This window comes from Pan paniscus, chromosome 7, assembly GCF_029289425.2.
Source record: "Pan paniscus chromosome 7, NHGRI_mPanPan1-v2.0_pri, whole genome shotgun sequence".
Lineage (NCBI taxonomy): Eukaryota > Metazoa > Chordata > Mammalia > Primates > Hominidae > Pan > Pan paniscus.
In genome coordinates this window covers 83,004,104-83,031,117 of record NC_073256.2, presented here as the reverse complement: position 1 = coordinate 83,031,117, position 27,014 = coordinate 83,004,104, and the positions used below count along the sequence as shown (strand labels likewise).

Below are 27,014 nucleotides of genomic sequence, written 5' to 3'. Positions count from 1 at the left end.
TTTGTTCAGTACAGACACAGCCATTCTTTCCCCCCGCCATCAGTATTTTCAATCCCTGTTTGGTTGAATCCACTGATGTAGAACCCATGGATACACAGAGGGCGAACTGTACTTATTTATTTTTTAGGTATGTAAAACATTACTGGGATTTAAGAGTCAGAGCTGTACAAAAGGTCTACTCAGAAAAGTACCAATTCCTACTAATTCCTACCACTGCATTCCTCTTCTTCCCTTCTTTCCACCCCTTGAATGTAAGACGGAAGCCACATGTCTACCTTATAATCAGAAGCGGTCACACCGGTACATTGTGGAAAGAGACTACACAAGGGAGTGAAAATTGAGAGGTGGACATCATTGGTGACCATCTTGAAGACTAGCTACCACACATGCTATACATTCTCTTTTGTATTTTGCTCTTATCATTGAGCAGTATGTCCTAGAAAGCATTTCATATCAGTCCTTAAAGACCTTCCTCATTCTTTTTTATAGATGATAGTACTTTAGGATATAGCCTATTATCTATTAAGTCACTCTCCTCTGTAGTGGCATTAATTTATTTCTAATATTTTGCAGCCACAAACAGTGGTTTTGCTGCTTTTTTTTGAGGACATAAAATATTTTTGTCACTTTTTAATAACAAAGTTTTATTGGTTTGATTTCATTAACAGACTTTTTATTAAGTTCCTTATATGTTCCTGGCACTGTGCTAGGCCTCACTTATACAGTGACGAGCAAAACCAACTTGACTATTACCTTTGAAGATCTTAGGAACATTTGAGGCAAAGAGTTTCCCTTAAACAACTGCAGAACTGAATTATGATAAAGGCTATGAACATGTATTGTGTTACAAAGGGTATTTAGTTCTGTGCTATGGATAATTATAGAAAAGGTGGAAAAGAGGGAGAGAAAATAAGGGGAAATGGGATACATACAGACGACTTAACTTCCACATTTGCTAAAATCTTCTAAGCCAGATGTTGAATTCTTTGATATTAGCTACTGGTAACCTTAATTTTCCCCTTCCCCCACAAAATAAAACTCCTTACAAAGCAAATCTTGTCAGACTTTATTATTAAAATCCTTTCATTCAAGCTTATTTTATAAATTCGTGTAATTCTGGCATTTCCACCTAACCTGGAATATTACTGGAGAATATGAAATGTTCATATTTACTACTGTATAAGATTTATCTTGGTGGAAATTAATTCTGTGAGACTCATTCTTATCAGGTCTTGAGGACCAAAAGAGATGTGTGAAAGCAATAAAGTGCTAAAAAATGAAATCTTGTGATCCAGTTAATGTTTCTAACATTTTGTGAGCCAGTTTTACAGATAGTATTATATACATAATAATGACAGTTTTTCTAAAATAAAATTCAGACATTTGTAGATATAGTTTTTTTCATAATTATTAGATGGCTAGGCAGAGTGATTTAAGCCTTCATTGTAATTCTATTAAATGTAATTTTAATTTTTTTATTAAAAGATATTTGACAAGGTGACATAAGAACATGCTCCAGAAGGATAAACACTGAAAAGTTGCCTCCCACTCTTGTTTTCCATTTTATTTCCTAATCTCTACCCTCTATAGGTAATTGTTAGTACTAGCTTCTTATGTATTTTTATAGACTTTCATTCTGTATGTATAAGCAAAAGTGAATGTGTGTGTGTGTGTTTCATTCACACAAACACCAAATACAGTGAAAATGCTATATAGTGAAAGTCTTTCATCTCTGTTCTTATGTGCCAATTTCCAGCCACCTAAGAAGTAAACATTGTTCATTGTTTTTAGTATAGTTTATGTTCTCCATTTCTGATAAACTTTAATTTCCAAGCGTAGAGAGAATGGCACCTTATAGAAAGGATTGTTGGAGGTAACATTATCCTTCCAAATTTTAAACAACTTATTTTACTAATATTGGAAATTTTATTTATTTCCAGTTACAGGAAGCAAAACAAATGGAAAAAGAAAGGCATCGGCAGCATCATCATCTGTTACAGTCTCCAGTAAGCCATCACGAGCCTGAATCACCTCAACTTAGATATTTGCCACCTCAGACTGTTGATCATATATCCCAAGAACACGAAGGGGACCTTGACCTCCATACAAATGATGTAGATAAAAGTCTTCAGGATGACACAGAGCCTGAAAATGGATCTGATATTTCCAGTGCAGAAAATGAACAGACTGAAGCTGATCAGGCAACTGCAGCTGAAAGTAATCTTCTTGAAAAGGGGGTTTGGGGTGTGTGTTAAGGGAAATGTGTAGGAATGAGAGTTTTGATGAAGAAATGTTGAAAGGATAATATGATTTAATAAGTGTGTCAGACACATTGTGGTAATTGTGGACTTTCCTCATTGTAGGTGGTAAAATTAATTTGACTCTAACCTACGAGATATCTATGAATGATACTTTGCATTTATTAGCATCTCATGAGCAGTATGATTTATAGATTTCCTTTGGAGCTCAGATATATTTCTAAAGAGGGTCATAAATGTCCGTTAAATGTTATATAGAAATTTCAGTTTTCTTAAGATTGTTTCATAGCAAACAAGTGACCTAGTAAGGTTTTCTGGAATATGACTGAAAATTTTAAAAAATCATTACCAGTTTTAAAAATATGATTATGGTAAAAAAAAAAAAGTACTGAAATTAAATATAAAAACAAAGTTTTTGAGTAACCAACTGATAGAAATTTTCATTTTTTAAAATCATGATGCATAGTAATCACTAAAATTGAGATGTTCTCTGATTTTTTAAGTGTATAAGAAAATGCTTATAAGATTATAAAAATTATATTTATTTTACAAATTTGTTTCTCTGTAAAAATAATCCCATGAAGTTATTTTTTTCCTAAATGTTATTTTCAGCTTTAGCTGTTCTGTGAAACTACCAGGGAGTTTGTGTTGTTCTCCCTTTGCCCTTCCTTAGCTTGATGTCATTTTTAAATGATGAGAATTCTGTTGCCTCTCCAGTGTGGTTGTCTAGAACTAGCATGTTAGGAGTCAGTTACAGTTCATCTGAAGTCTGTGTTTTTACTTCACTTTGAGGAAGGATTTCTGTAATATGTTTTCAGCTCTTGATTTTTTTTTGTTTTAAACCATGCCTTTTCCAAAACTTAGTAGTGGCATGAATACATGCCTTTTTACATTTTTCCCCCAGCTTTCTGAGAGGCATGCTTTTAAAAATAGTACTTTACTATTTGTTTTAAAAAGGATGACTTCGATAAGCTAAGCATTCATAGTACTGAAGCTAATAGTGAATCCATACCACTTAAATGATTTACATTTGTCTAGCCTGCCCTTGCCAAAATTTCCCCCACTTTCGCTGTGAGCTTATAATGGGCAGATTCAAAGGGCTAATCTCTAATAAAGCTGGGACTTTATTTATTTTTTTGTTTATATATTTATGCATTTAGCAGACCTTCATTGAGCATACTGTGTCTTAGGCACCATGCTAGGACTTGAGGTTAAAAAGATGATGGAGATACAGCCACTGCTTTCAGTGTGATCTTAGCATACCTGGAAGTCAAGTGAGCATAAATAAGGTATAATATGTGATAGGTGTCCTAAAAATGCCATGCACAAAGTAATTCTGCTGAGAAGAGTTAGGAAATTTCTTTGTAGAGAAAGTGGTGATATTTTAGTTGAATCTTGATAGATAGGGGTAGGAAATTTTCCAATCAAGGAAACAACAGGGACTAAGACCCAAGAAATGGAAGCATCTGCCGTGTGTGAGGTACCTTAGGGGCAGGAAATTTTCCAACCAAGGAAACAACATGGACTAAGACCCAAGGAATGGAAGCATCTGCCGTGTGTGAGGTACTGCTGTAGAAGCCTTGTAGAATATAGAGTTAGAAAGACATAGTTTCCTGTGGGATTGTGATGATTATTTTGGCTCCAAAGATGTTTTTCTCCCAATAGCTGATATAAATGAAAATTCTGCTTGACAGCCATTGGTTCAGAGTGCATTTTTGGAGCACACCTCTGTCACTTACCAGCTGCGTGACTTTGGACATAATAGTTAACTTCTCTAAGCACTTCCTACATGTAATAAATATTAGTCATTGTTATTCTGTTCTGTTTCTTTCAGATACTTATGTGAAAATTGACCCTTCACTAGTCATTTTGTACACTTTTAGATAGTGGTTATGTATATTAAGTTACTTTGAAACTCTAGTTTTCAGACTTGAGGTAATTTTAGCCAACTAGAGCATGGAAATAAAACACTTAAGAATGGCAGAAAAATTATCTTTCAAGACATTTATGTTTTTATTCACAGAAGACTCTAAATGCTATTTTTATTTGGATATTTTATAAAATAAGGTTGCTCATTTACATGCATATTTATCTGGTTTTCTCTTGTGGCATTCAGTATTTTTGGGATACTACAGACAGTAAATTAGTAAAAGTGAAATTATAGGGAGGACAGGCACCTGGAAGCCATTATTATAAGTAGTGGTCCTTTTTTTGTCCTTTTTTCCTTTTTTTCTTTTTTTTTTTTTTTTGGATACAGAGTCTTGCTCTGTCACCCTGACTAGAGTGCAATTACACAATCATGGGTCATTGCCTGCCTCCCAGGCGCAAGCGATCCTTCCATCTTAGCCTCCCAAGTAACTAAGACTATAGGCAGGTGTCACCATACCCAGCTAATATTTAAATTTTTTGTAGCAACTGGGTCTCACTGTGTTGCCCAGGCTGGTCTTGAACTCCTGGGCTCAAGTGATCCTCCCACCCAGCTTCCCAAAGTGCTGGGATTACAGGTGTGACCCCCCCTGTGCTCAGCTGTAGTGGTCCTTTATAGTAGTGGGAAGGTTCAAGGAGTTGAAACTGCAGCACCATCAGCTAATATGCTGTCTGATGCCCTTTGGTGTAGAACGGTAGCTCAAGACAGCGTTTTGAATCCCAGGGCATTCTAAAGTGATAGTTGAGCTGCTTTGACATATTTTCAACATTTTAAAAAGCCCAGTGGAATTCCTGTTTTTCTCTGCAATAGACTATGCAAGCTATCCAGAACATCAGATTTCATCAGTTTCTCTTAGGCTATTCAGAAGTTCGATTGGCAGTTATCTGTTGTTGGTGATTTTGGTTTTTTTTGTTTTTTTTGTTTTTTACATTAAATTGGACAATGAATTCTTTTTTAGCTTCTTAAATTTAGTTTTACATTAGATATGTAGATTCTGTTGGTGAAAAAATAGGAAGGGCCAGAAAGTACTGGGGAAGGCCCAGATGCTTCTTCAGGGACCTCACCATAGACTACAATGTTGATCTTACTATTGATGAGCCTAAGTAATAGAAACAAGCTTTAATTACTTTTTTTTTTTTTTTTTGAGACGTCGTCTTGCTCTGTCACCCAGGCTGGAGTGTGGTGGTGCAGTCTCAGCTCATTGCAACCTCTACCTCCCGAGTTCAAGCAGTTCTCCTGCCTCAGCCTCCCGAGTAGCTGGGATTACAGGCGTGTGCCACCACGCCTGGCTAATTTTTGTATTTTTAGTAGAGATGGGGTTTCACCATGTTGGCCAGGCTGGTCTCCAACTCCCCACCTCAGGTGATCCACCCACCTTGGCCTCCCAAGTTGCTGAAATTACAGGCATGAGCCACTGCACCCAGCCTAATTACATTCAGTATATTTGATAAGGGATAGTGTAATGTGTGTACTAAGTATAAGTAAGCATCTGTAGGACATGTTAGAAATGTTTCATTTAAAATAGTTTTTGAAGTTTTGGTTCTTAAAGGACTAATCTAGAAAATTCAGTTAAGTGTAATAATGTAATAGCTTGTCAAAGGAATCATTATTGAAATTGACTTGAATTTGGAAAATATTTAAGTTTTGGTATACATTTTGAAGGTTTAGCATATAATTGCTTCTAATTTCATGTTATCTATTTGATTTTTTTTCTTTTATTCCTCATGGTTTAGGAGTTTTTTCATCGTAAATGTTTAGTAAAAAGCTTCCAAAAAGTTAAAATAATGTTCTGTTGAATTTTTCTTCTTTTAAAGCATTATCTAAAAATGAAATGTTATATGACGGAGAAAACCATGATTGTGAGGAAAAGCCACAAGACATTGTACAGAACATTGTAGAAGAAATGGTGAACATTGTTGTTGGAGGTAGTATACTTCATTCAAAATTATGTTACTCTGTCTGTGGGATTTCATCTGACTGTGGCGACTTTGTAATGTCTGGAATAGAAAGGGCAAAATTAAAACGTTTGGAGCCAACCAATGGAAAGTTACAAATTCCACATTTAGGATTTTGGCCTTGATTCTAGAACAAATGGGTTAATATGGAAGATTTTAGCACTGAGAAATGAAATGACCAGAACTATACTTTAAGAAGCTAAGTCTGGAAATAGGAATTCCCAGTAGGATACCAGCACAGTATTCAAAGCCTGAATAGGACAGAAACCGTCTAAATGGAGACAAAAATATGGATAAGTGATATAATGTATATTGAATCAAGAAGACTTTGTAACTGATTAAGTAGGTAAGGAAAAGAAAAGAAAGTGTGTCGGAGGCCCTCAAGATTACCCCAAGGTTTGGTGATTTCACTGGAAGCCGTCACAGGACCCAGCATATAGTTGTACTCACTGCATGATTTATTAGTGAAAAAGTACAAAGCAGAATCATCAGTAGGAAGAGGTATATGGGGTGAAGCCTGGAGAAAATCAGGTACATGCTCCAAATGTCTTCTCTCAGTGAAGTCATATAGATTCTCTTAATTCAACTTGTGAAGTGTTGTCTACCAGGGAAGCTCATTAGAGACTCAGGGCCCAAGGTTTTTATTGGGGGCTGTTATGTAGGCACCTAGCATGTACGAAAATTCCAGAATACCAGAAGGAAGGTTGGTGTTCAGCATAAATTACACTCTTTGTACAGTTTAGACACAGTGAGTCACTTTTATCAGTTCTGGGAATAGTGGGATCCCTCCCAAAATATAAGTTCCCAGGTGCCAGCCAAAGGCCAGTCTTGCAAGTAGGCCTTTCTAAGGATAGGCAGTCTCTGGCCTGCTATGTTACCTCTTTCCTGCACAGGTAGTGTTTCAGTTTTTGAGCCTAAATGGATAGGTGGATGGTGGTGCTATTGGTAGAGTTGAATCATCTTGGAAGATAAGTCACTTGGGAAAAAAGGCACTTATTTACTTTCGGTATACTGAATTTGACCTTCAAGTTGGCCATCCGTGTGGAAATGATTATGAAATACGTAATGGAAAATAAAACTCTGGCTCAAGAGTTGCCAAGGCAGGTGCTATAGATGGGAGTCATTCTGTTAAAATTAATAGTGAAGCCATGAGATTACCAAGTGGGAAATGGTAGAGACTGAAGAACAGACCATGATTTGAAGAGTATGAATTTAAAATATATATTAAAAAAATAAAAAATAGAGAAGAAAAAATAGCAGTACATGCCCGTGCATTCTTTAAACATATAATAGTATAGTTAAGGAGTTGGCACATTATGGCCTGTGGGCCAGATTCAACCCGCTACCTATTTTTGTATGTAAAATAATACTGTGACACAGCCATGCTTATTTGTTTTTATACTGCCTACAGAGGTCTCCTGTTGTACTTCATAGGTAAAGTTGAATAGTTCCAGTAGAGATTGTACGACCTCTAAAGCCTAAAATGTTTATCATCTGACCCTTTATAAAAAAAATTCACCAGCACCTAACAATACAGAGTCTGAAGTGAAAGTTTTCATTTTTCTGCAACTTTTTACTTAGGAAAAACATCAAACCTAGAGAAAAGTTCGAAAAAAGGAACAGTGAACACCTGTGTGTCCTTTATCTGGATTCACTAATGGTTAACGATTTTGCTGTGTTTACTTTATGTATCTTTAAATACCATGCACATAATGTATGTGTCTTTGCTGAACCATTTGAAAATCGGTTGTATACATCATGACATTTCACCTATAAATACCTCACAGCATATATCTTCTCCAATAAGAGCATTCTCATACAATAAGCACAATTCCATTTTCATACCTAGGGAAATTAACACGATTTCAAGAATATCTAATATACATATATTTTTCAGTGTTCCCAGTTTTCCCAAAATGTGTCTTATATCCTTTTTTTTCTTTTCTAAATCCAGAACTCAACCTGGGTACACTTGTATTTGCTTATCTGTCTCTTTGGTTTAGAACAAGTCCTCTTGATTTTTCCCCCCAACTTTCATGACATTTGTTTTTTTGAAGAATCTTTTGCCTTGTAGAATATTTCAAATTTTGGATTTATTGGATGGTTTCTTTACCATCCTATATGAGGAGATTGAGATTGTCATCTACATGATTAGTTTAGATTAAACATATTTGGCAAAAATACTGCATGGTGATATTAGTACTTAATATTACATCATATAAATTGGTACATAATGACAGGTTACCCCCGTTGGTGGTAGGGTTGGATCATTTGGTTAAGATGGTGATTATCAGCTCTCTGTAAAGGAACATTTTTCACTTTGTGATTAATAGCTAATCTGAGGTGATACTTTGATACTTGGAGATGATATGAAAATTTATTCACCCAGTGTTTTGTTTTGTTTTGTTTTCCCCCCAAGATAAGGTCTTGCTCTGTCACCCAGGCTGGGGTATAGTGGTACAGTCTTGGCTTACTGCACCCTCGATCTCTTGGGCTCAAGCAGTCCTCCTGCCTTAGTCTCCTGAGTATCTGAGTCTACAGTTACACACCACCACGCCCGGCTAGTTTTTGTATTTTTTTTGTAGAGATGGGGTCTTGCTCGTGTTGTCCAGGCTGGGCTTGAACTGGCCTCAAGTGATCCTCCCACCTCAGCCTCCCTAATTGCTGGGATTACAGATGTGAACCACACACCTGGCCCACTCAATGGTTTTAGCACCCATTGATGATCCTTGCCTTACTCAGATATTGGGTTGCCATATAGCAATTTTCTAATTCTTAACATTCATTGACATTTTTCTATAGAGAAGAGCTCTCCCACCCTGCCCCACCCCCCCTTTAAAAAATAATACCATGGGCTTAATGAATTCTTTTATTATTTGATGTGTTATAATCCTGTATCATCATTATTTTTATTTTTTTGTCTGCCAGTAGGAATCCCTTCAAGCTAACACCCACGTTCTTTTGATGTGATTCTGTTAGTCTTTGAGCTTTTCCTTTATGTTTCGAACAGAAAGATGTTCCAGGTTCACCTTCAACTTCCCTTTTCCTCAGCCCTGGAATCAGCTAGTTCTCCGAAGAGTCTTTGTCCTTTTTAGTGGGCAGTTGTTCTTAGAAACCGAGAATTGGTTACAAGATGCTCTTGTTGCTAGCTGCTGAGATGTCCTTACTTGCAGGCCCTTCCAGTGGATAGAGAGGGAAACATACAATTAGTCTTAAGTTCCTATTTGTAGTTCTACTTCACGTCCAATACCACAAGGTTGCTCCTCATCTTTCTGTACTTTCTATTTGTATCTTCCGTTTCCTACATTGAAAACCCAGATTCCCAACAAGATGCCATTACTAACAGCAAACCTATAAAGTTCAAGATTTCTCTGTAATTATATGTATCCTTAAATATATCCTACTAAAGATGAGTGAGAGTACTGTTTTGAAAAAGTTACTTGTATTATTTTATTGGTTCGTTTTTTTAAATATGAAGAATATTTACATGATTCAAAGTCAAAATTACATAAAATGCTTACTTGGAGAACTCCATCAGCTCCTTCCTTCTCTGATCCTCCTTCTATAGGTAATCAGTTTCACTAGCTTTTAGTTTATCTCTGGGGGTTAGGGGGTTGTGCGTACATGTCTGCTTGTACATAAGAGATGTAAGCAAAGGCATTTTTTATTTCCCTTTCTCACATTTTTTGTTAGAGTACCGCATGTATGTGTGTGTTGCATTTTTTCACCTAACATATTAGAAATTATTCTATTTCAGTTGATAGAGATTTTCTTCTTTTCTGTCATGGTTTTCTGCATAATACTACCTTATGCAGATATATCATAGTTTATTCAGCCAGCCCCCTGTTGTACTTACGTTGTTTCCAGTGTTTTGCTGTTACAAATAATGCTGCAGTGAATAACTTTGTACATCTGTATTGTTTCATATTTATGGAAGTTTATTTTGAGGGCAAATTCCTAGAAATGAGATTATTGGGTCAAGTGGTAAATGAATATGAATATCTGTTAGCTATTGCTAAATTCCTCTTTATAGGTGTTGTGCCATTTCGCACTCTTACCATTAATGTATGAGAGTGCCTTTCTCTCCACAGCTGGTAGTACTAAAAGATTTTGAGTTTTTACCAACCTGATAGGTGAGAAATGTATCTCAGTTTGGTTTTAATGTGCATTTCTCTGACTATGAGTGAAATTAAACATCTTTTCATATCTGTAGGATCATTAGTATATCTTTTAGCGAGTCGTTTATTCATGTCTTCTGTTCATTTTTCCATCAGATTTTTATCCTTTTCCCCTTAAGAATGCTTTATGTATTAGGATTCTGTGATATATTTTACAGATACTTTCTCTCAGTTTATTATTCGCCCAAGTCTTTTGATCTTATTATGGTGTGTTTTGCTGTACATAATTTTTTAAATAATTTTTTTCACACGTCTGCATATATATTACATATGTTTAAGATAAATGGGAATATATTGTACTTACAGTTTGATAATCTGCCTTTTTCACATATTAAACTATATCCATTCACATCCATTTGAATTTCATTATATCACTGGGCCATAATTTATTTAAATAATCTCCTGTTAATACTAGCATTTAGATTATTTCCAGGTTTTTGCTTTTTATAAACATTGGTGTGATATACATTCTTACTATAGACATCTTTTTGCACTTATCTTTTGGATAAATTATAAAGAAGGAATAGCTTGATCAAGGTGTATGAATATTAAAAAATTTGTATACAGTGCTATAATGTCACTGTAATGATGGTATTTACTGTATTGTTTTAATTTGCATTTGGCTATTTCCAGGGTCAAAATATAGGCAATTATTTTTATAGGTCAAACATTGGCCATTTTGTATATTCCAACTAAATATCATTGGACTACTTATCTTTTTTTGAATTACTATTCTTGTCTTTTGCCTATTTTTTCCTTTTCTTTCTTTTGTTCTTATTTTCAGGAGTTCTTCATACTAAGAAATTATTCCTTGTTCAGTGTATTGTAAATATTTTTTCTACTCAGTCTTTGTTTTGTTTGAACCTTTGCTTATATTATTTTCTTTTTCTTTCTTTCTTTCTTTTTTTTTTTTTTTTTTTGAGATGAAGTCTTGCTCTATCGTCCAGGCTGGAGTGCAGCGGCAAGATCTCGGCTCACTGCAACCTCTGCCTATCGGGTTCAAGCAGTTCTTCTTCAGCCTCCCGAGTAGCTGGGATTACAGGTGCACACCACCATGCCTGGCTAATTTTTGTATTTTTTTAGTAGAGACGGGGTTTTACCATGTTGGCCAGGCTGGTCTTGAACTACTGACTTTGTGATCCACCCGCCTTGGCCTCCCAAAGTGCTGGGATTACAGGCATGAGCCACCGCGCCTGGCCTATATTTTTATTTCCGAGCACATACTTGACCACAAAAAGAAATTTTAAAGATTATCTTTTTATTTGTGGTTTCTGTTTTTGTCTTGCTGAAAATGGATTTTACCACCCTAAGATTATAAAATACACTAAGATACCTTTTTCTAATATTTTGTTTTTATTTTTTGACTTTAGCTCTTTAATTCATCTCAGATTTATTCTTCTGTGTGGTGTGAAATTGTATAGCTAATTATAACCTATAGAAATAATCCTTTCTCAATTAATTTGAAATGAAAACTTTATCCTAAATGGTTCTGTTTTTTGAGTTTTCTGTACAGTTGTAATGAGCTATTTGTCTATTCCTAACCAGTGTTGAATTATGTAAAATATTTTGGCTTTATAGTACATTTTGATTTTCATAGTGCAAGGCCTCCCTCTTCAATTTTTTTTAGTTTTTAATTTTTGTATTCTATAGTATCAATTTTTTAAATATCTATTAAATGTATTTTGTTAGGTGAACTTTAGAACCACTTTATTAAGTTCAAAAATTAAAGCTTACTTAGTAATTGAAATTGTAATGTGCTTATAAATTAACTTGGGAAGATAATATCTTCTTTGCAACAGTATCGAGTCTTCTCCTCCAGAAACATAAAAAGTTCATTTAGTCAAGTCTTTTACGTCATTCAGGAAAGTTTTATTGTTTTCTTCCATTGGCTCATGCACATTTTTTGTTAAATTATTTCTATATTTTTGGTTTAGTTTTGATAATATTTTGGTTGAGTCCTTTCTTCTCTATTCCCTAATTTGATTGGAATATAGAAAAATTCTTGTTTTTCCATATTTATCTCCTATTTGGTCACCTTCTGAACTCATATTATTTCTAAAAGTTTTTCATTTGGCTATTTTTTCTAAGTGAATAATGATATTTTTATCTTTGTCTCTTCCTTTACAGCATTTATACCTTATTTTTGTTTGTTTCTTTTTGTTACATTACATTGGCTAGAAGCTCCAGAAAATGTTGAATAGTGTTAATGATGGCAAGGATATTCATTTTTTTTAACATTATTGCTATATTTCACCATTAAATTTGATGATTGCTTTTGTTTTTGGAGGATACTCTTTATCAAATTAAGTTTTCTTGTTTGATTAAAAGATACTTTTATCTTTTGTATATACGTGACTGTGTGTGCATGGGTATGAATTTTACTTTTGTTTTTTAAATCAGGAGTAGCAGTTGTTTTTTTATGACTTTTCATCATTTTAGAAAGTTTTTTTGTTGTTATTGTTAATTCTTCTTCATCCTTTCTGTTCTTTTCCACATCTCACACTATACAGATGTTGAATATTCTAGATCATGTCCTTGATTGCTATTGCAGTCTTCTCTAATTTCCATCATTTTGTCTTAGGGTTTTACATTCAACGAGAATGTTACAAGGGTTTTTCCATTTTGCAAATATTTTTTAGTAATATCCATTCTACTGCTTTTTCCAATGTAGTTTTTGTTTCAGTAATGTTTTTGTCCCCAAGAACCCCATTTTTCTCTGAGCTTTTTTTTTTTTATAGCACTTTGCTCTTGTGTATTATTGCAACATTCCTTCGCTTATCACTGACTATACTAACTGGAACTATCCCAGCTGTGAAATCTAATTCTCCATTTGCTCAGATTGCTGTCTTTTGTCTTCACTTTTGAGCTGTAAACTTTATGTTTTTGCCTATTTGTAGAAACAGAGACTAGATTTGATCAATCTACTCTCAGTAATTGTGTATATGTTTTTTCTATTTCTTGTGAGGCCTTCCTTTCCAAAATTCATGAGGTGACTGTGGTCCAAAGGCAGACCTCATTTCTAAGCTGAGATCAAAGAAGCAGGTACCTCCCTTGAGCAGGGTATGGCTCTAGTGGCCCTTGGGCTGTGTAGCCCCTTATCATTCACCATGTTGTCAACACAAACCAAAGTCAAGTGAAGCTTGGGATGAATGCTGTACACTTTTTATATATTCTACACTGAGGAAGATCTTCACACTTGTTGATTTGTTCTCACTCTCCCAACCCTTGCCAGGGAATCTTAAGCTGGCATCATTCAGTAATGGCTTTAATTGGAAATAATTAAGTAGAAACAGAGTAGGAGCCTAGAACCTTAGTTGGTTTTCCTTCTGTGTTTATTGCAGCATTCCCAGTTAGCTGAGATACTGCTCTCTCCTTTCCTGGCCTACTTGTTATGTTAGGAGACCTACTAAACAAATAATCTACTTTAATTAGCAGGCAGTGATCAAATACAGTCTAGATGATCATGGCTGTGGTCAGCTCTATTGATAGACATTGGCATGGTTCCCCAAGCTCTTTGATTTGCATCTTCCCTCTTACCTCATAGCACCTTGCCATTCTAGGCTTTGAAGTCTTTTAGAACCCAAGTGGTAAAACAATCATATCTCTCAGGTTGGCCTATTCTTTGCATGTGTTCAGTCATAAGCAATAAATTAAATAGGTTTTCCTTTGATTTCAACCTACTTTCTAGGAATTCCTCAAAGTTTATGATCCAGTGATATGCGCCTTAGTTTATCAGCATCATTAAAAGTACATCTCTTGTTTATTTTTTTTTGTAATTTCAGTGGGATTTGTCAAAGGAGAAAGTAAATTGGTAGGCTCAATTCACCACCTTGAAAGTAGAAGTTTGCATCTATGTTTAAAGGATAATTAGAGGAAAAAACATGAGACAGTTAATAATACTAACTGTATTAAGTGCTTCCTGTATATCCCAAATGATTTTATGTGCTTGTATTTATTCATTTACTCTTCCCTCAAACACTGGGATGTTTAGGTACTATTACTATCCCCTCTTTACAAATGAGAAAACTGAAATAATGAGTGATTATTCCTTTTGAAGAAGTGATAAAGTGAAGATTTCAAGCCACGGGGGTGTGGCTTCAAAGTCTAAAAAGAAAATCAGGAAATGTTTTCAGTTTCTTTGAGAAATTTCTTGAGATGGAAAGGAGGAAAGTAATATCAAAGAATATTGAGTATTCATTTGAGAGGTTTAATAAAAAGAGGGAAGAAAATGAACACGAGCTGAGGTGTAGCAAGAGGTGAAGGAAGATTTTGTGTGTGTGTGAGAAAATATTTGAATGTTTATTGGATAATGGGGAAGATCCAGTTGTGTGCACAAAATTGAAAAAGGAATGTTAAAATACTTAGTGGAGGAAGATACTGTTGAAGGCAGGAAGAGATGTATTTTTGTGGTGCTGCAAGAGACAGGGAGCCTATGTTAAATTACCTGATTTTTAGCTAAGTAGTAGGTGGAAGTCATTTGTTAAGGGGAGGTGGGGAGAGAATCATAGGAAGAGATGTAATTGGGTGCAGAGAGAAAACGTTTTGGAATAAGTACTCTGGGGAATGAGATAGGAACTCAGTTTCTAATAATCATTGTTAGTTTTTTTCTGAGTCTTTCCACAATCTTTACATATGTAAATTCTTTTTTTAAAAAAAATTTTTTGTAGCAATGGTGTCTCACTATGTTGCCCAGGCTGGTCTTGAGCTCCTGACCTCAAGTGATCCTCCCACCTTGGCCTGCCAGAGTGCTGGAATTACAGGCATGAGCCACCGTGCCTGGCCTATGCATTTTCTACATATGTAATATATAAAAGCTATAGTGGTATTTAGCACATCAAACATTAGCATATTAAAGCTCCAAAAGTCCTCTTAAGAAAGCATCTGTTTTGTGTAACAGTTTTCATAATGTATTTTATTACTGAATATATTTTTCATGTTATACTTATTAATGCAAAACTTGCTTCAGAATTATCCAGTTTTTTTAACCTCTCAGGTTCAAGTGATTCTCCTGCCTCAGCCTCCCAAGTAGCTGGGATTATAGGCACCCGCCACCGTGCCCAGCTTATTTTTGTATTTTTAGTAGAGACGAGGTTTCACCATGTTGGCCAGGCTAGTCTCGAACTCCTGACCTCGTGATCCACCCGCCTCGGCCTCCCAAAGTGCTGGGATTACAGGTGTGAGCCACCGCACCCAGCCTATCCAGTTTAATCTATTCCAGGGTGTTCTAATTTGGAGAGGAGAAAGCAACTTCTGGGTAGGGGAACCAGAAGCTGCTACTCCTTCATATTACTCAAGTCACTCAAAAGTTGGAGACATGTTATCAATTAGTAACAAAATTAGTAATAACTACCACTTACTGAGTACCAGTTTTATTCTTTATGTCTTGTATGACGTGTTTTGGTGGTTCCTCATAGACCTCATTATTTCTGTTACTTATGAAGAAACCCAGGCAAAGAAATATGAAATAATTTACCCCATTAACTGGTGAAGACATGATTGAAACACAGGTCTTTAATATTTCAGAATCTATGTTCCTTATAGTACAGCATGTGTCTCTCGTACTATCTTATAGTTTTCTTTCAATTGGTAGCATGGAAGAGTTTCATTATACCTAGATTAGTTCTGGAACTTGATATTATTTTCATTATCTCTGTTTGTTCTACCAGAAGTCACTTGTTTCTGTTTATATTAATTACAAGTATGATTACTCAAAGTGACCTAGTGAAAAATTTTCAGTGGTGTAGGTCATTATTTCCCTGGCTGTGTTCCAAAGAACATAAATTGTTAGAGATATTCATAGGAATTCTAAAAACGGGAAGGGGGCTTATGGTACAATAAATTTTGGAAACACAACATACTGTATATCCTTGGAGAGTTTTGTACATATTAGCAACTTAAAGGCTACAATAAAGAAACCTATTTCCCAGCATTTCCTGAACTAATTTGACAATGAGGTATTTTTTCGAGGAATTTGTCTTCACATCTCAAGTCATTAGCATTCATCAAAACCCAGTTCAGTAAATGCTAATAGAGACTAAAAGTAAGCTTCTGTTTTGGCACATCCTGGTTAGCCTTTCATCAGCTAAGTGTGTTTCATTGCCAGAGCAACTTAAGGATTGTATTTGAAAGTATGCCAGATGCATACTTATTTAGTAGTAAGTATGCTAACCTTTAAATGGTGCCAATACATATTTTACTTCACATTGCTTTCCTGCCACTGTTTCATTTTAAATACTCTATGCTTTTTAAATACACTTCGGTTAAGTCAGATATATTTGCATGGTTTTTATTCTTATCATTTTAGATATGGAAGAAGGGACTACTATAAATGCAAGTGCAGATGGCAACATTGGAACTATAGAGGATGGTAGTGACAGTGAAAATATTCAAGCAAATGGAATTCCAGGAACACCAATTTCTGTTGCATATACGCCATCCTTACCTGATGATAGATTGTCAGTCTCTTCCAATGATACTCAGGTATAAATGGAGGGATGGGGAGGGGGAGAAATCCTGTTAATCTTACAAATTTATAGGCTACCACCACCTTGTCATGAGTATTTTCAGCTGATGATGCTGCCTGATTTTTATTTAGTTTGGGGAAATAAGAAACTTGGGGGTTTTTTTCCTTCATTTATATAAATTACAGTGATTTTTTTCCCCTTCATATTTTGATAGTTACATTTCCAACTTTAAGGTGTGTCTCATCTATGTTTACATCTTCTCCACACCCATCTACCAATTGAATTAACATTTAATAAGAACATTCTTATTACATATTCACAAGATAATTCTGGTATGGGCTGAATATTTCTAATCTGAAATTCAAAATGCTCCAAATCCAAAACTTTTTGAGTGCCAAGATGACGCTCAAAGGTCATACACAAAGGAAATGCTCATTGGAGAATTCCACATTTTGGATTTTGGGATTAGGATGCTCATTCGGTATAATGCAGACAGTCCAAAATCCAAAAAAATCTGAAACCCAAAACACTTCTGGTCCCAAGCATTTCAGGTAACTCAACCTGTGTTGTAGGGTGAGAAAACTTTTAGAAATTTAGGGAGCTTCACCTTAACCTTTGTTCAGGGCTGCAAAGAAATCAGTACCATGGTAATGACAGGTTCTTTTCCTCCTTCCTACCCTATATTTTGTGTGTAAAAGATCTGCCTTTTTAGGTAAAGGAGTCCTCCACTAAGTGTCCCATATTTAGGAGTACATTTTTTTTGGCTTGGTTGACCTTCAGTTTATATTTGCCCAGAGTGAGACAAAAAATAAAATAGGATAAAAGCATAAAATAAAATAGTCAGTGACAGGTCGTAGGGAGTATAATTTAGGTCTTTGGATAGGATCTTGTCAGGCGTGATATATCAGTTTTTTGTCAGTAATATTATGAGCTGGGTAAATTTTAAGAGTTTATTTGGTTTATTAATAAGGAATATTTTTAAAGTGCATTTTTAAAGGTATTTATTGTTGGGTGTGGTCCGTGGAGTATAAAAGAAAAACAACGTGGCAGATTCCCTCATCTGGTTCCCCTTCCAACAGTGGGGGAATCTCCACCTGTTAGTGAATTGAATGAAATACAGTAGAAGGCTGAAGTGATTTTACACTGGCAAATATCTCTAAAATTTTCATGGTATGTTAACTTGTTTAGGAATCTGGAAATTCTTCAGGACCTTCACCTGGTGCTAAGTTTTCCCACATTTTACAAAAGGATGCCTTTCTAGTATTCAGGTCATTGTGTAAACTGTCAATGAAACCACTGTCAGATGGACCACCAGATCCAAAGTAAGTTATTAACTGTTTTGCCTGACAAATAGAGGTTTTTAGGCTTGAAACTTACTGTTAAGGTAATGTTTGGATTTTCTTTTGTTCTTTTTGTCCTATAGAACCATAAAAAAAAAAAATGGGTGGAGGGGAGGTATTTTACGTTTAAGAAAAAAGTATTGAAAAACAATTCAAAACTGCTGGAGTAGATAACTTACACTATTTCCTAAAGGGTATGTGACTTACACTATTTTCTAAAAACAAAAAGTTTCAGCATTGCTGGAATAGATAACTTATGCTATTTCCTAAAGGGTATGACAGCATTCTAGAATAGTGTCTGGTGCATAGGAGGGGCTCAATAAGTATTACCAAATGAATGAATTAATGAATTCTTATTTCCATATAAGTAACTTTGGAGCTAATGTAACCCTGTATCCCAGCCCTAGGTTTCTAAAAACTGCCAGTCAAAAGGTACTAAAACCTAAAAGAAATCTTAAAAGTTGTAATGAAAGATAATGCATATTCATTAAGGTCTGACAAAATGCCCTAGGATGATATCTTTGTCTATTGGGATCAGGAAGAACTTTGAGTTAGGAGCCACTTGTCTAATTTTCATGAAATATATTAGATTAAACCCTAGGAAAGTGCCATTTTTGTAAGTCATAAATGGTCAAGTATCTCTCATGATTCAAATGTAACTAATTACTCTTGAGACTGAGTTTGGAAGTTATATGAGTCGCCCAGTTCTCTAATATTGCAGCATGATGTATTGCAATATGACGATTTTAGAACTTTCTGGAGAAAGAAACCTTGGAGCAGACCATAACTTTAAGAAAGGGATATTGAAATAGAGATGTAAGGAAACAGTACTTCAATTTAAAAAAATTCTATAGAGTGTTTCAGTTTCTGAGTGCCAACTGAGCAGACTAGAGACAGTTGCTGTGAAAACTTCATACATATATGGAAACTACATTTGTTATATTTGTTTAATTTTGTCAGATTGTACCAGTTCAGGGAGAAACATCCTTTAGACCCAGAAGCCTAAAATCATAAAATCTTTTTAGACCCAAACCCTAAGTCAGAAATCAACATTCAAAAATCTCATTAAAAAATCGACAGTTTTGAATTTTAAAAAGTCTCATTCAAAAATCACCAGTTTTAGCATCTCATTCTGAATCAATGAAGACCTACTTTGAGAAAGAGATAAGAATTTGGTATTATTGCTGAAGGGCATTTTTGCCATGCTTTAAAAATGTTATTGACCATTAAAGCCTCAGATGCTTTTTTCCAAATCAAATGTAAAAATTGTGATTTGAAAGAATGCTAGAAACAGAAAAGAAGAAATTCTTTAAAATGCTGAGAATGAAAAGGACACAAAGGAAAATAATATGAATTTTGAGGAGTATGTTCATTTATTCCTGAAAAAAAGAGTGATCTGGTTTTGAAAAGATGCTATCTTTAATGTTACAAAGGATTTTTATGAGGAATGATGTAAATTAACAAGCCTTATACTTAGTGGGTTTAAACCAAATATTAGGAAATTTTGTTTGAAGACCTTCTTGACTTGACTGTCAGGGTCATTAAACAATGGAATTGAATACTGAATACACCCTTAGAAGCTATTCTTTTTCCAAAAGAATATGTAGTTTTCTGTCTTTAATGATTTTTTTTTTTTTTTTTTTTTTTGCCAAAAGTCAAGCTTTTGTAGTTACATAATTTTCTTTTTTTTGTCTTTGCTTCCTCTTATATTTTCTGGTCTTGCTAAAATGATGATCCAGGAAATGTTCTTGAAGCCTGAATCATAATTTGAAACTACCCCATGAAAAACTGCAGACCTGAAATTTCCAGCCTCTTTTGCCTATCAAAAGTATAACTTATTGTGTCATAAGACAGTTGTCTAATCATTTCTTCATTCATTATTGCCTTGTACACAGTAGGTATTTAATAAATGGATGAATACAAGAATAAGTCCATTAATTTTTTTTAGCATGTACAGTGTACAAGATATTTTGTTAAATGTTGGGAATACAAATATAAAACATACTTAGAACAAACACTCATTGTTTTAGAATGGTAAGCTGCAGGATTTAATTACAATAGGAATTGAGCATAATAGGTGATAAATGTGAGCTAGAATAGGAAGTAGTGTGTAAGACTTGGAAGACTAGAACAGGAGGGGAGGTGGTGGGTTAATTTGTAGTTCCCTGTAGCTATTTGAAGTCTTAGTTCTCGCTGTCTCTACTTGATTTATCTAAGCATTTTTTTTGGTAATTATCTATTTGCTGCATATATTCTTAGATTCAAAGGAAGACTCAGCACAATGGCCATCTTAGAAACATGACTGTGTAATAATGAGCCATAATATTATTGGCTCCAGTTTTATTTCAGAGAAAGTAGTATTTTTTTGTGATACCCATTTACGTAAAATTAACAATTCCTTATTAGATTTACGTAGCTTCTTGAATTACTTGACACTTATAACCATAAAATTTTTCAGGTGGAAATCAAGGGCAATTAAGTTTACTATATAGTGTAAATGTGACTGAAAGCAGCATTTGGGCTACTTTTTTTTTTTTTTTTTTCCAAAAAAAAAAAAAAAACCAACTGCTAGAGCATTTTGGTGTGTTCTGCATTTGAAATGTTGCCTGGGTTCAATGTCCTTGGTCTGTTGGGCTTAAGAGATCAGTTTCAATGGGAGGAAAATTGTGTTTGCAAAATCAAATAATTAAAACACTAGATAGTGATCAGAAGCATGCCATAGTATATTGATTGGGAAAAAATTTAAAAATTTTAAGCCAAAAACTACTTTTTCAGCTTTTCATTACAAAATTATTTAGAATAAGTTGCTAAGCTATTTAAGTTTGTATTTTTATTTTATTTTATTTTATTATTTTTTGGACACGGAGTCTCACTCTGTCACCCAGGCTGGAGTGCAGTGGTGCGATCTCAGCTCACTGCAACCTCCACCTCCCAGGTTCAAGTGATTCTCCTGCCTCAGCCTCCCGAGTAGCTGGGGTTACAGGTGCCCACCACCACACTCGGGTAATTTTGTATTTTTAGTACAGACAGGGTTTCACCATGTTGGCCAGGCTGGTCTCAAATTCCTGACCTCAAGTGATCGACCTGCCTCAGCCTCTCAAAGTGCTGGGATTACAGGCATGAGCCACCACGCCTGGCCTTAAAGTTTTTAATTGTTCTGAATACCTCTATATTTATTTCAAAAGAAAAAAAAATCTTTAAATGGTTACTGAAAAAGTAAGCTTGAATTAGTGCTGTCACTTGTTAATGCAACCAAAACTTTTTTATTATTGTTTAGGATTTTTGAGTAGCATAACCAGATAAAAGTCCATTGGAACTGTTGTGTATTAATACTAAATATGGCATTTAATCTGACAAGTTGATGATGATTTGTAAGAAGTATGGTTGTGAAAGAAAGGAACACAGCATATATCTTCACATTATTTTTTTCTTTTCCAGTGAAACAATACGTTGATGTTAAATATTTGTGAATTTTTTTTTTCTTTTTAAAAAGTTTGTGGGCCAGGCGCAGTGGCTCATGCCTGTAATCCCAGCACTTTGGGAGGCCGAGGTGGGTGGATCACGAGGTCAGGAGATCAAGACCATCTTGACTAACACCGTGAAACCCCATCTCTACTAAAAATACAAAAAATTAGCTGGGTGTGGTGGTGGGTGCCTGTAGTCCCAGCTACTTGGGAGGCTGAGACAGGAGAATCGCTTGAACCCGGGAGGCAGAGGTTTCAGTGAGCTGAGATCGCTGCACTCCAGCCTTGGTGACAGAGCGAGACTCTGTCTCAAAATAATAAATTTAAAAAGTTTGTGAAATTATAAATATATGGTTCAGGGGAACATCAGTGAAAGCACCTGTTGTTAGTGCCTAAGTTGTTCATGTACTGTACTTTTTTTATGTTATAGAATTTTCTCTTCCTCTCCATTTACAAAGTTTATGAAATTATGATTATGTGTATCTGGAAATATTTTTGGAACAACCTATTATTACTATAATGCCAACCTTGTTCATATACTATGCCTTCTTTTTTACATTTTAGGTCTCATGAACTACGATCCAAGATTCTTTCATTGCAGTTACTTCTATCCATTCTGCAGAATGCAGGACCTATTTTCAGGACAAATGAGATGTTTATTAATGCTATTAAGCAGTATCTTTGTGTTGCACTCTCAAAAAATGGAGTCTCATCTGTTCCAGAGGTTTTTGAGCTTTCTCTTTCTATATTTCTTACTTTGTTGTCAAATTTCAAGACACATCTGAAGATGCAAATTGAGGTACGTTTTGCATTTAGGCATTGAAATATAATGTTAGTATTGGATATTTCATTTGTTTCATGTTAAATTATATTTGAATACACTGCAAAGTTCTCCAGAATGAAATAATATTTGTATATTGCCATGCACTTATTTTTTTTCATTCACCTGTTCAACTAATATGTGCCAATGAAGTACTAGGCACTGGATAAGCACTAAGAATGCAAAATGAAATAAGATGGAGCCACTGTCCTCAAGGAACTTATACTAGTTGAATAAATGGTTCTTGCTCTCTTGAATTAATTTGGTCCTCATAATAGCTTTGCCATTGTCTATGTCGTATATTCTAATACATTTGTTTATCTTAAAAGAAAGTTCCAAATATATATTGCATCTCCATTATTTTAAACCATTTGTAAGTATTAGGCATTTTAAAAGATGTGATTGAGGGGCATTATATTTTGGGGTTCTATTTTGGATATTTGAAAAAAATTAATATTTGCTTTGTACTTTTTTTTTAATGTATATATTCCTAAAGTTTTCTCCCAGGATCTTTGGAAATAGAATAGCAATCATGTGGTCCTAAAATATTGTCAGAGATTTAGTAGAACTAAATTAGGGATTTTTTCAATCGTGTCTGCATGTGTTGTGCAAGTGTACCAGTTTCTTTTTTTTTTTTTTTTTGAGATGGAGTTTCCCTCTTATTGCCCAGGCTGGAGTGTAATGGTGCGATTCCAACTCACCACAACCTCCGCCTGCCGGGTTCAAGCGATTCTCCTGCCTTAGCTTCCCGAGTAGCTGGGATTATAGGCATGCGCCACCACGCCTGGCTAATTTTGTATTTTTAGTAGAGACGGGGTTTCTCCATGTTGGTCAGGTTGGTCTCAAACTCCCGACCTCAGGTAATCTGTCCGCGTCTGCCTCCCAAAGTGCTGGGATCATAGGTGTGAGCCACTGCGCCCAGCTTTATGTGTTTTTTTTTTTTTTTTTTTAAGGTGTACCAGTTTCTGATTTTTTGTTTTCATCTTCAAATAAAACTTAAAAATAGTACTTTATGTTTTACCAATTTAATGAATGCTTTTTTCAATTTGTTATTTGTTGAAATGTTGTTTTGGTTGTGATGTTGTATGGTTTTAAAATACTCATTTTTAGGTTGTCAGTTTTTACCTTCATATTATGTTTGATATACAGGTTATATTTTAATTTTTGTTAATTTTATATTTAATCCTAACTCAAGACTCATAATTCACTAGCTTGTTAGAAAGGATAAATTATTTTTCCAGAATTTCGAAATGGCTAAAATAGTCATATTATCCTTTAATGTTAATGTTCTGTAATAGCTATCAAGATTGATTTAGAGCATTGTTATGAGAATGAAACAGAATTAGGCCTTGGTATTTTAAGTGAAAAGCTTTTTAATTTGGGCCATATTTTTGGACAGGAAACCATTTTTGGTGCCTATATGATGTATGATGTCAAGTTTTAAGAGTTTGCCATATGTCTGTTAAGATAATACAAGGCGTTTAACTAGGAAGAGTTGCCGTTTTTAGATAGTTTTTCCCCATTATCTGTAGGAACTATAAATAAAAGACAGTTAAAAAAAACTTTTGGAACTTTTGCTTTTGTAAAAAACCAGAAGTCTTTCATCTGATGATGAGACATTTAAGTTGGCATTAGAAAATTTTGTAATACTTTATGTAGCCAATTACAGATTTTTTTGGACACTGAGATTCTGCTTCTGTAGGTACTGTTTACAGACTGTAAAATATAAATTCTTAGATCTAGATATCAAAAATTATTTAAGTTGAGATTACTATTTTTGCACAGCAAATTCAACTTTGCAAAAATGAATTTGAAAGGAAAAACTTTAAGAAATTTCTTGTCAATTTGTAGATGTCAGATTCTCGTTACAAAATTATTATAATATTCTAATTTTTAAAAATTAGGTTTATTTCACTCCTTATTGTCCCTCAGGGGGTGATAATAAGGGTAAAATGAGATAAATATAGATATACTTTCAAAAATGTTATACACACTCAAATTATAAATGAGTTGAGCACCAGGCACAGTGGCTCACGCCTGTAATCCCAGCACTTTGGGAGGCCGAGGCGGGTGGATCACCTGAGGTCAGGAGTTCGAGACTAGCCTGACCAACATGGAGAAACCCCATCTCTACTAAAAATACAAAATTAGCCGGGTGTGGTGGTGCATGCCTGTAATCCCAGCTACTTGGGAGCAGAGGCAGGACAATCGCTTGAACCTGGGAGGCCGAGGTTGCAGTGAGCTAAGATCGCGCCATTGCACTCCAGCCTGGTCAACAAGAGCGAAACTCCATCTCAAAAAAAAAAAAAAAAGCTGAACGTGGAGAAAGCCCAGCTATGAAAACCTAAATTTGCAAAACAAAATTAAGATTGTTTTTACATGAAGATTCATTTTATGAGAATATTCACTTCAGTTTCTGTGATGTGATTTTTTCATGGGTCTTAAATTATATATCTATTCCAGAAGATACAGTTTATGTAAACTTTTCAGGAGAACATATGTGAAGACAGCATACTTAAGATATAGCTGTTGTTCCACATACATACATTATAGGTCCTCGATAAATTATTAAAAGGTTGATTTTTTTAGAGCCCCTATTATGATAGGCATAATATCTTATATTACAGCAATAGACTTTTGCTTATTAGTGCAATTTGATAAACCATTGATAGTAGCTAAAATTTTTTCTTCCCTCTCTCTTCCAGTCTATATTATTTATTTTGTCAATCAGAGGATCCCAAAAGTTTTTGATTCACGAGTCTGACTTTTCATGAAAATTGCACTTTGGCCAGAGGAATACCTCCAGTTCTATGTTCTATTTATTAAGCAGGCAGGGCCAAACAACTTAATGGATATTTGTCTTCACAGCCTACTATGTATTTCAAAGACAATAGTATGCATAAAGTAAAAGAAAAATAATGTTTTTATTTTATTCTTTACCACAATTACTTACCACTGGGATGCGTGTGCCTATTAGAAACTGCACACAGCTTCTTAGATCTTGGAATTGAATACTGTCCCCCTCATTCCTGTACTTCATTGATTTTCATTCAGTACTTGGTTTTTTATCATAGCAACTACCAAAACCCAGCTTTGCAGAGATAATTATGTCATTGAAGGGAATGTAGTGTGATCTATTTGAAACCATGAGCAATCTTTTGAGGTATCCAACAGATGTATCTCCCTCTGAATTTTGCCTCAGAATTTTTTCAGGGCACCCTCATGAGTTTGCTACAGCATTCTGGGGTACTTTGATGCAGTTTTTGGGAATTGTGGCCATGTTGCCATAAGTATTTATTGAACACCTACTATGTGCCCTGCAATATGGACATGATCTTTATCAAGAAAGACCTGGTCATTACTGTCTTCAAGCTTACAGTCTATAGGAGATACTGATATTAAACAAGTAAATAGAAATATGCTGAGTTTTGTGAAAGAAAATCACATTACAGGGGTACCTAATCCAGTTAGGGGGAGATACTATAAATGTGATTTTCTGGGTTCATAATGCATATGTTTCATAAATGTTAATATGTTGGTTGTTTCAGTCATTCCTTCTTAAAGTCACTTTTATAGAATACAATTAAATCTGAAAATTCTTATCTGTTAAATTGAAATTTATCTCATTAGGTTGATTAACTCACTGCTTGATTATTTGGTGTAAAGAGTAGTGAGAAATAGTTCATATGTAGTTTTCAAACAGTAGAGATTTTCACTTTTGTGAGTAATTAGAAAAATAAAACCGTATGAGACTTAGATTGTTTTTATTGTGTTGATTAGAGTATCAGTTACATTTAAATCTACGAACAGTTAGGCCTCTCAGTACTAGAACGTCTCTGAAAAATATAACTGATGAACAGAAGTATAAATTACGCTTTTGGAGGGGGATTAAAAAAGTGTAAGTTATATTCTGTAAAAATGTTAAAGAAATTATCACCTAGAGGAACTCTAAATCTTTGCATATTTCTTTTGTAGCAGCTGTGTTGAGGACAAAACACATCAATGTGAATTGCAGTACTGATAACTAGAAGGGCAAGTTTAAGTCACTTACCCAAGATATTTTAGTCCTGAGGTTTCAGAGATGGAACTCAAAAGGAGTTGAACTCCATAAGATCCTGGGTCCTAATATCTGCTCTATAGCTCTGGGATGTTTAAAAAGTGATCACACATATGAATTCTAAACAATATTTTAAACAGAAGTTTTCTCCTAATCACAGGTGTTCTTTAAAGAAATTTTCTTATACATTTTGGAAACTTCTACCAGCTCATTTGATCACAAATGGATGGTTATTCAGACACTGACGAGGATTTGTGCAGGTATTTTAAATTATCCTTTTTATTATCTCTTTCTTATTATTAGATATTTAAAAGGCCAAATGTACTCATATCCTAGATGTACTTTGTTGAAATTAATGTTATATTGTTACAGATGCTCAGAGTGTAGTGGATATTTATGTAAACTATGACTGTGACTTAAATGCAGCCAATATATTTGAAAGACTAGTAAATGATCTATCAAAAATTGCTCAAGGAAGGGGCAGTCAAGAACTTGGTATGAGTAATGTTCAGGTAAGAACTTTAAAAACATTTTCAAATTTAAACTTTACC

General features: G+C 34.7%; 1 protein-coding gene across 5 annotated transcripts in view; it reads left to right on the top strand.

The window, feature by feature from the left end:
- ARFGEF1 (ADP ribosylation factor guanine nucleotide exchange factor 1) overlaps nucleotides 1-27,014 on the top strand; it is a 143,884-nt gene that overhangs the window by 47,544 nt on the left and 69,326 nt on the right. For all 5 annotated transcript variants that reach the window (XM_055116633.3, XM_034966183.4, XM_057303025.2 and 2 more), the window contains 7 exons: nucleotides 1,941-2,217; nucleotides 6,000-6,110; nucleotides 16,623-16,798; nucleotides 17,971-18,104; nucleotides 22,151-22,385; nucleotides 26,624-26,723; nucleotides 26,836-26,975. In XM_055116633.3, the coding sequence (XP_054972608.1) occupies nucleotides 1,941-2,217; nucleotides 6,000-6,110; nucleotides 16,623-16,798; nucleotides 17,971-18,104; nucleotides 22,151-22,385; nucleotides 26,624-26,723; nucleotides 26,836-26,975 (1,173 nt within the window). The remainder of the gene's footprint in view (nucleotides 1-1,940; nucleotides 2,218-5,999; nucleotides 6,111-16,622; nucleotides 16,799-17,970; nucleotides 18,105-22,150; nucleotides 22,386-26,623; nucleotides 26,724-26,835; nucleotides 26,976-27,014) is intronic.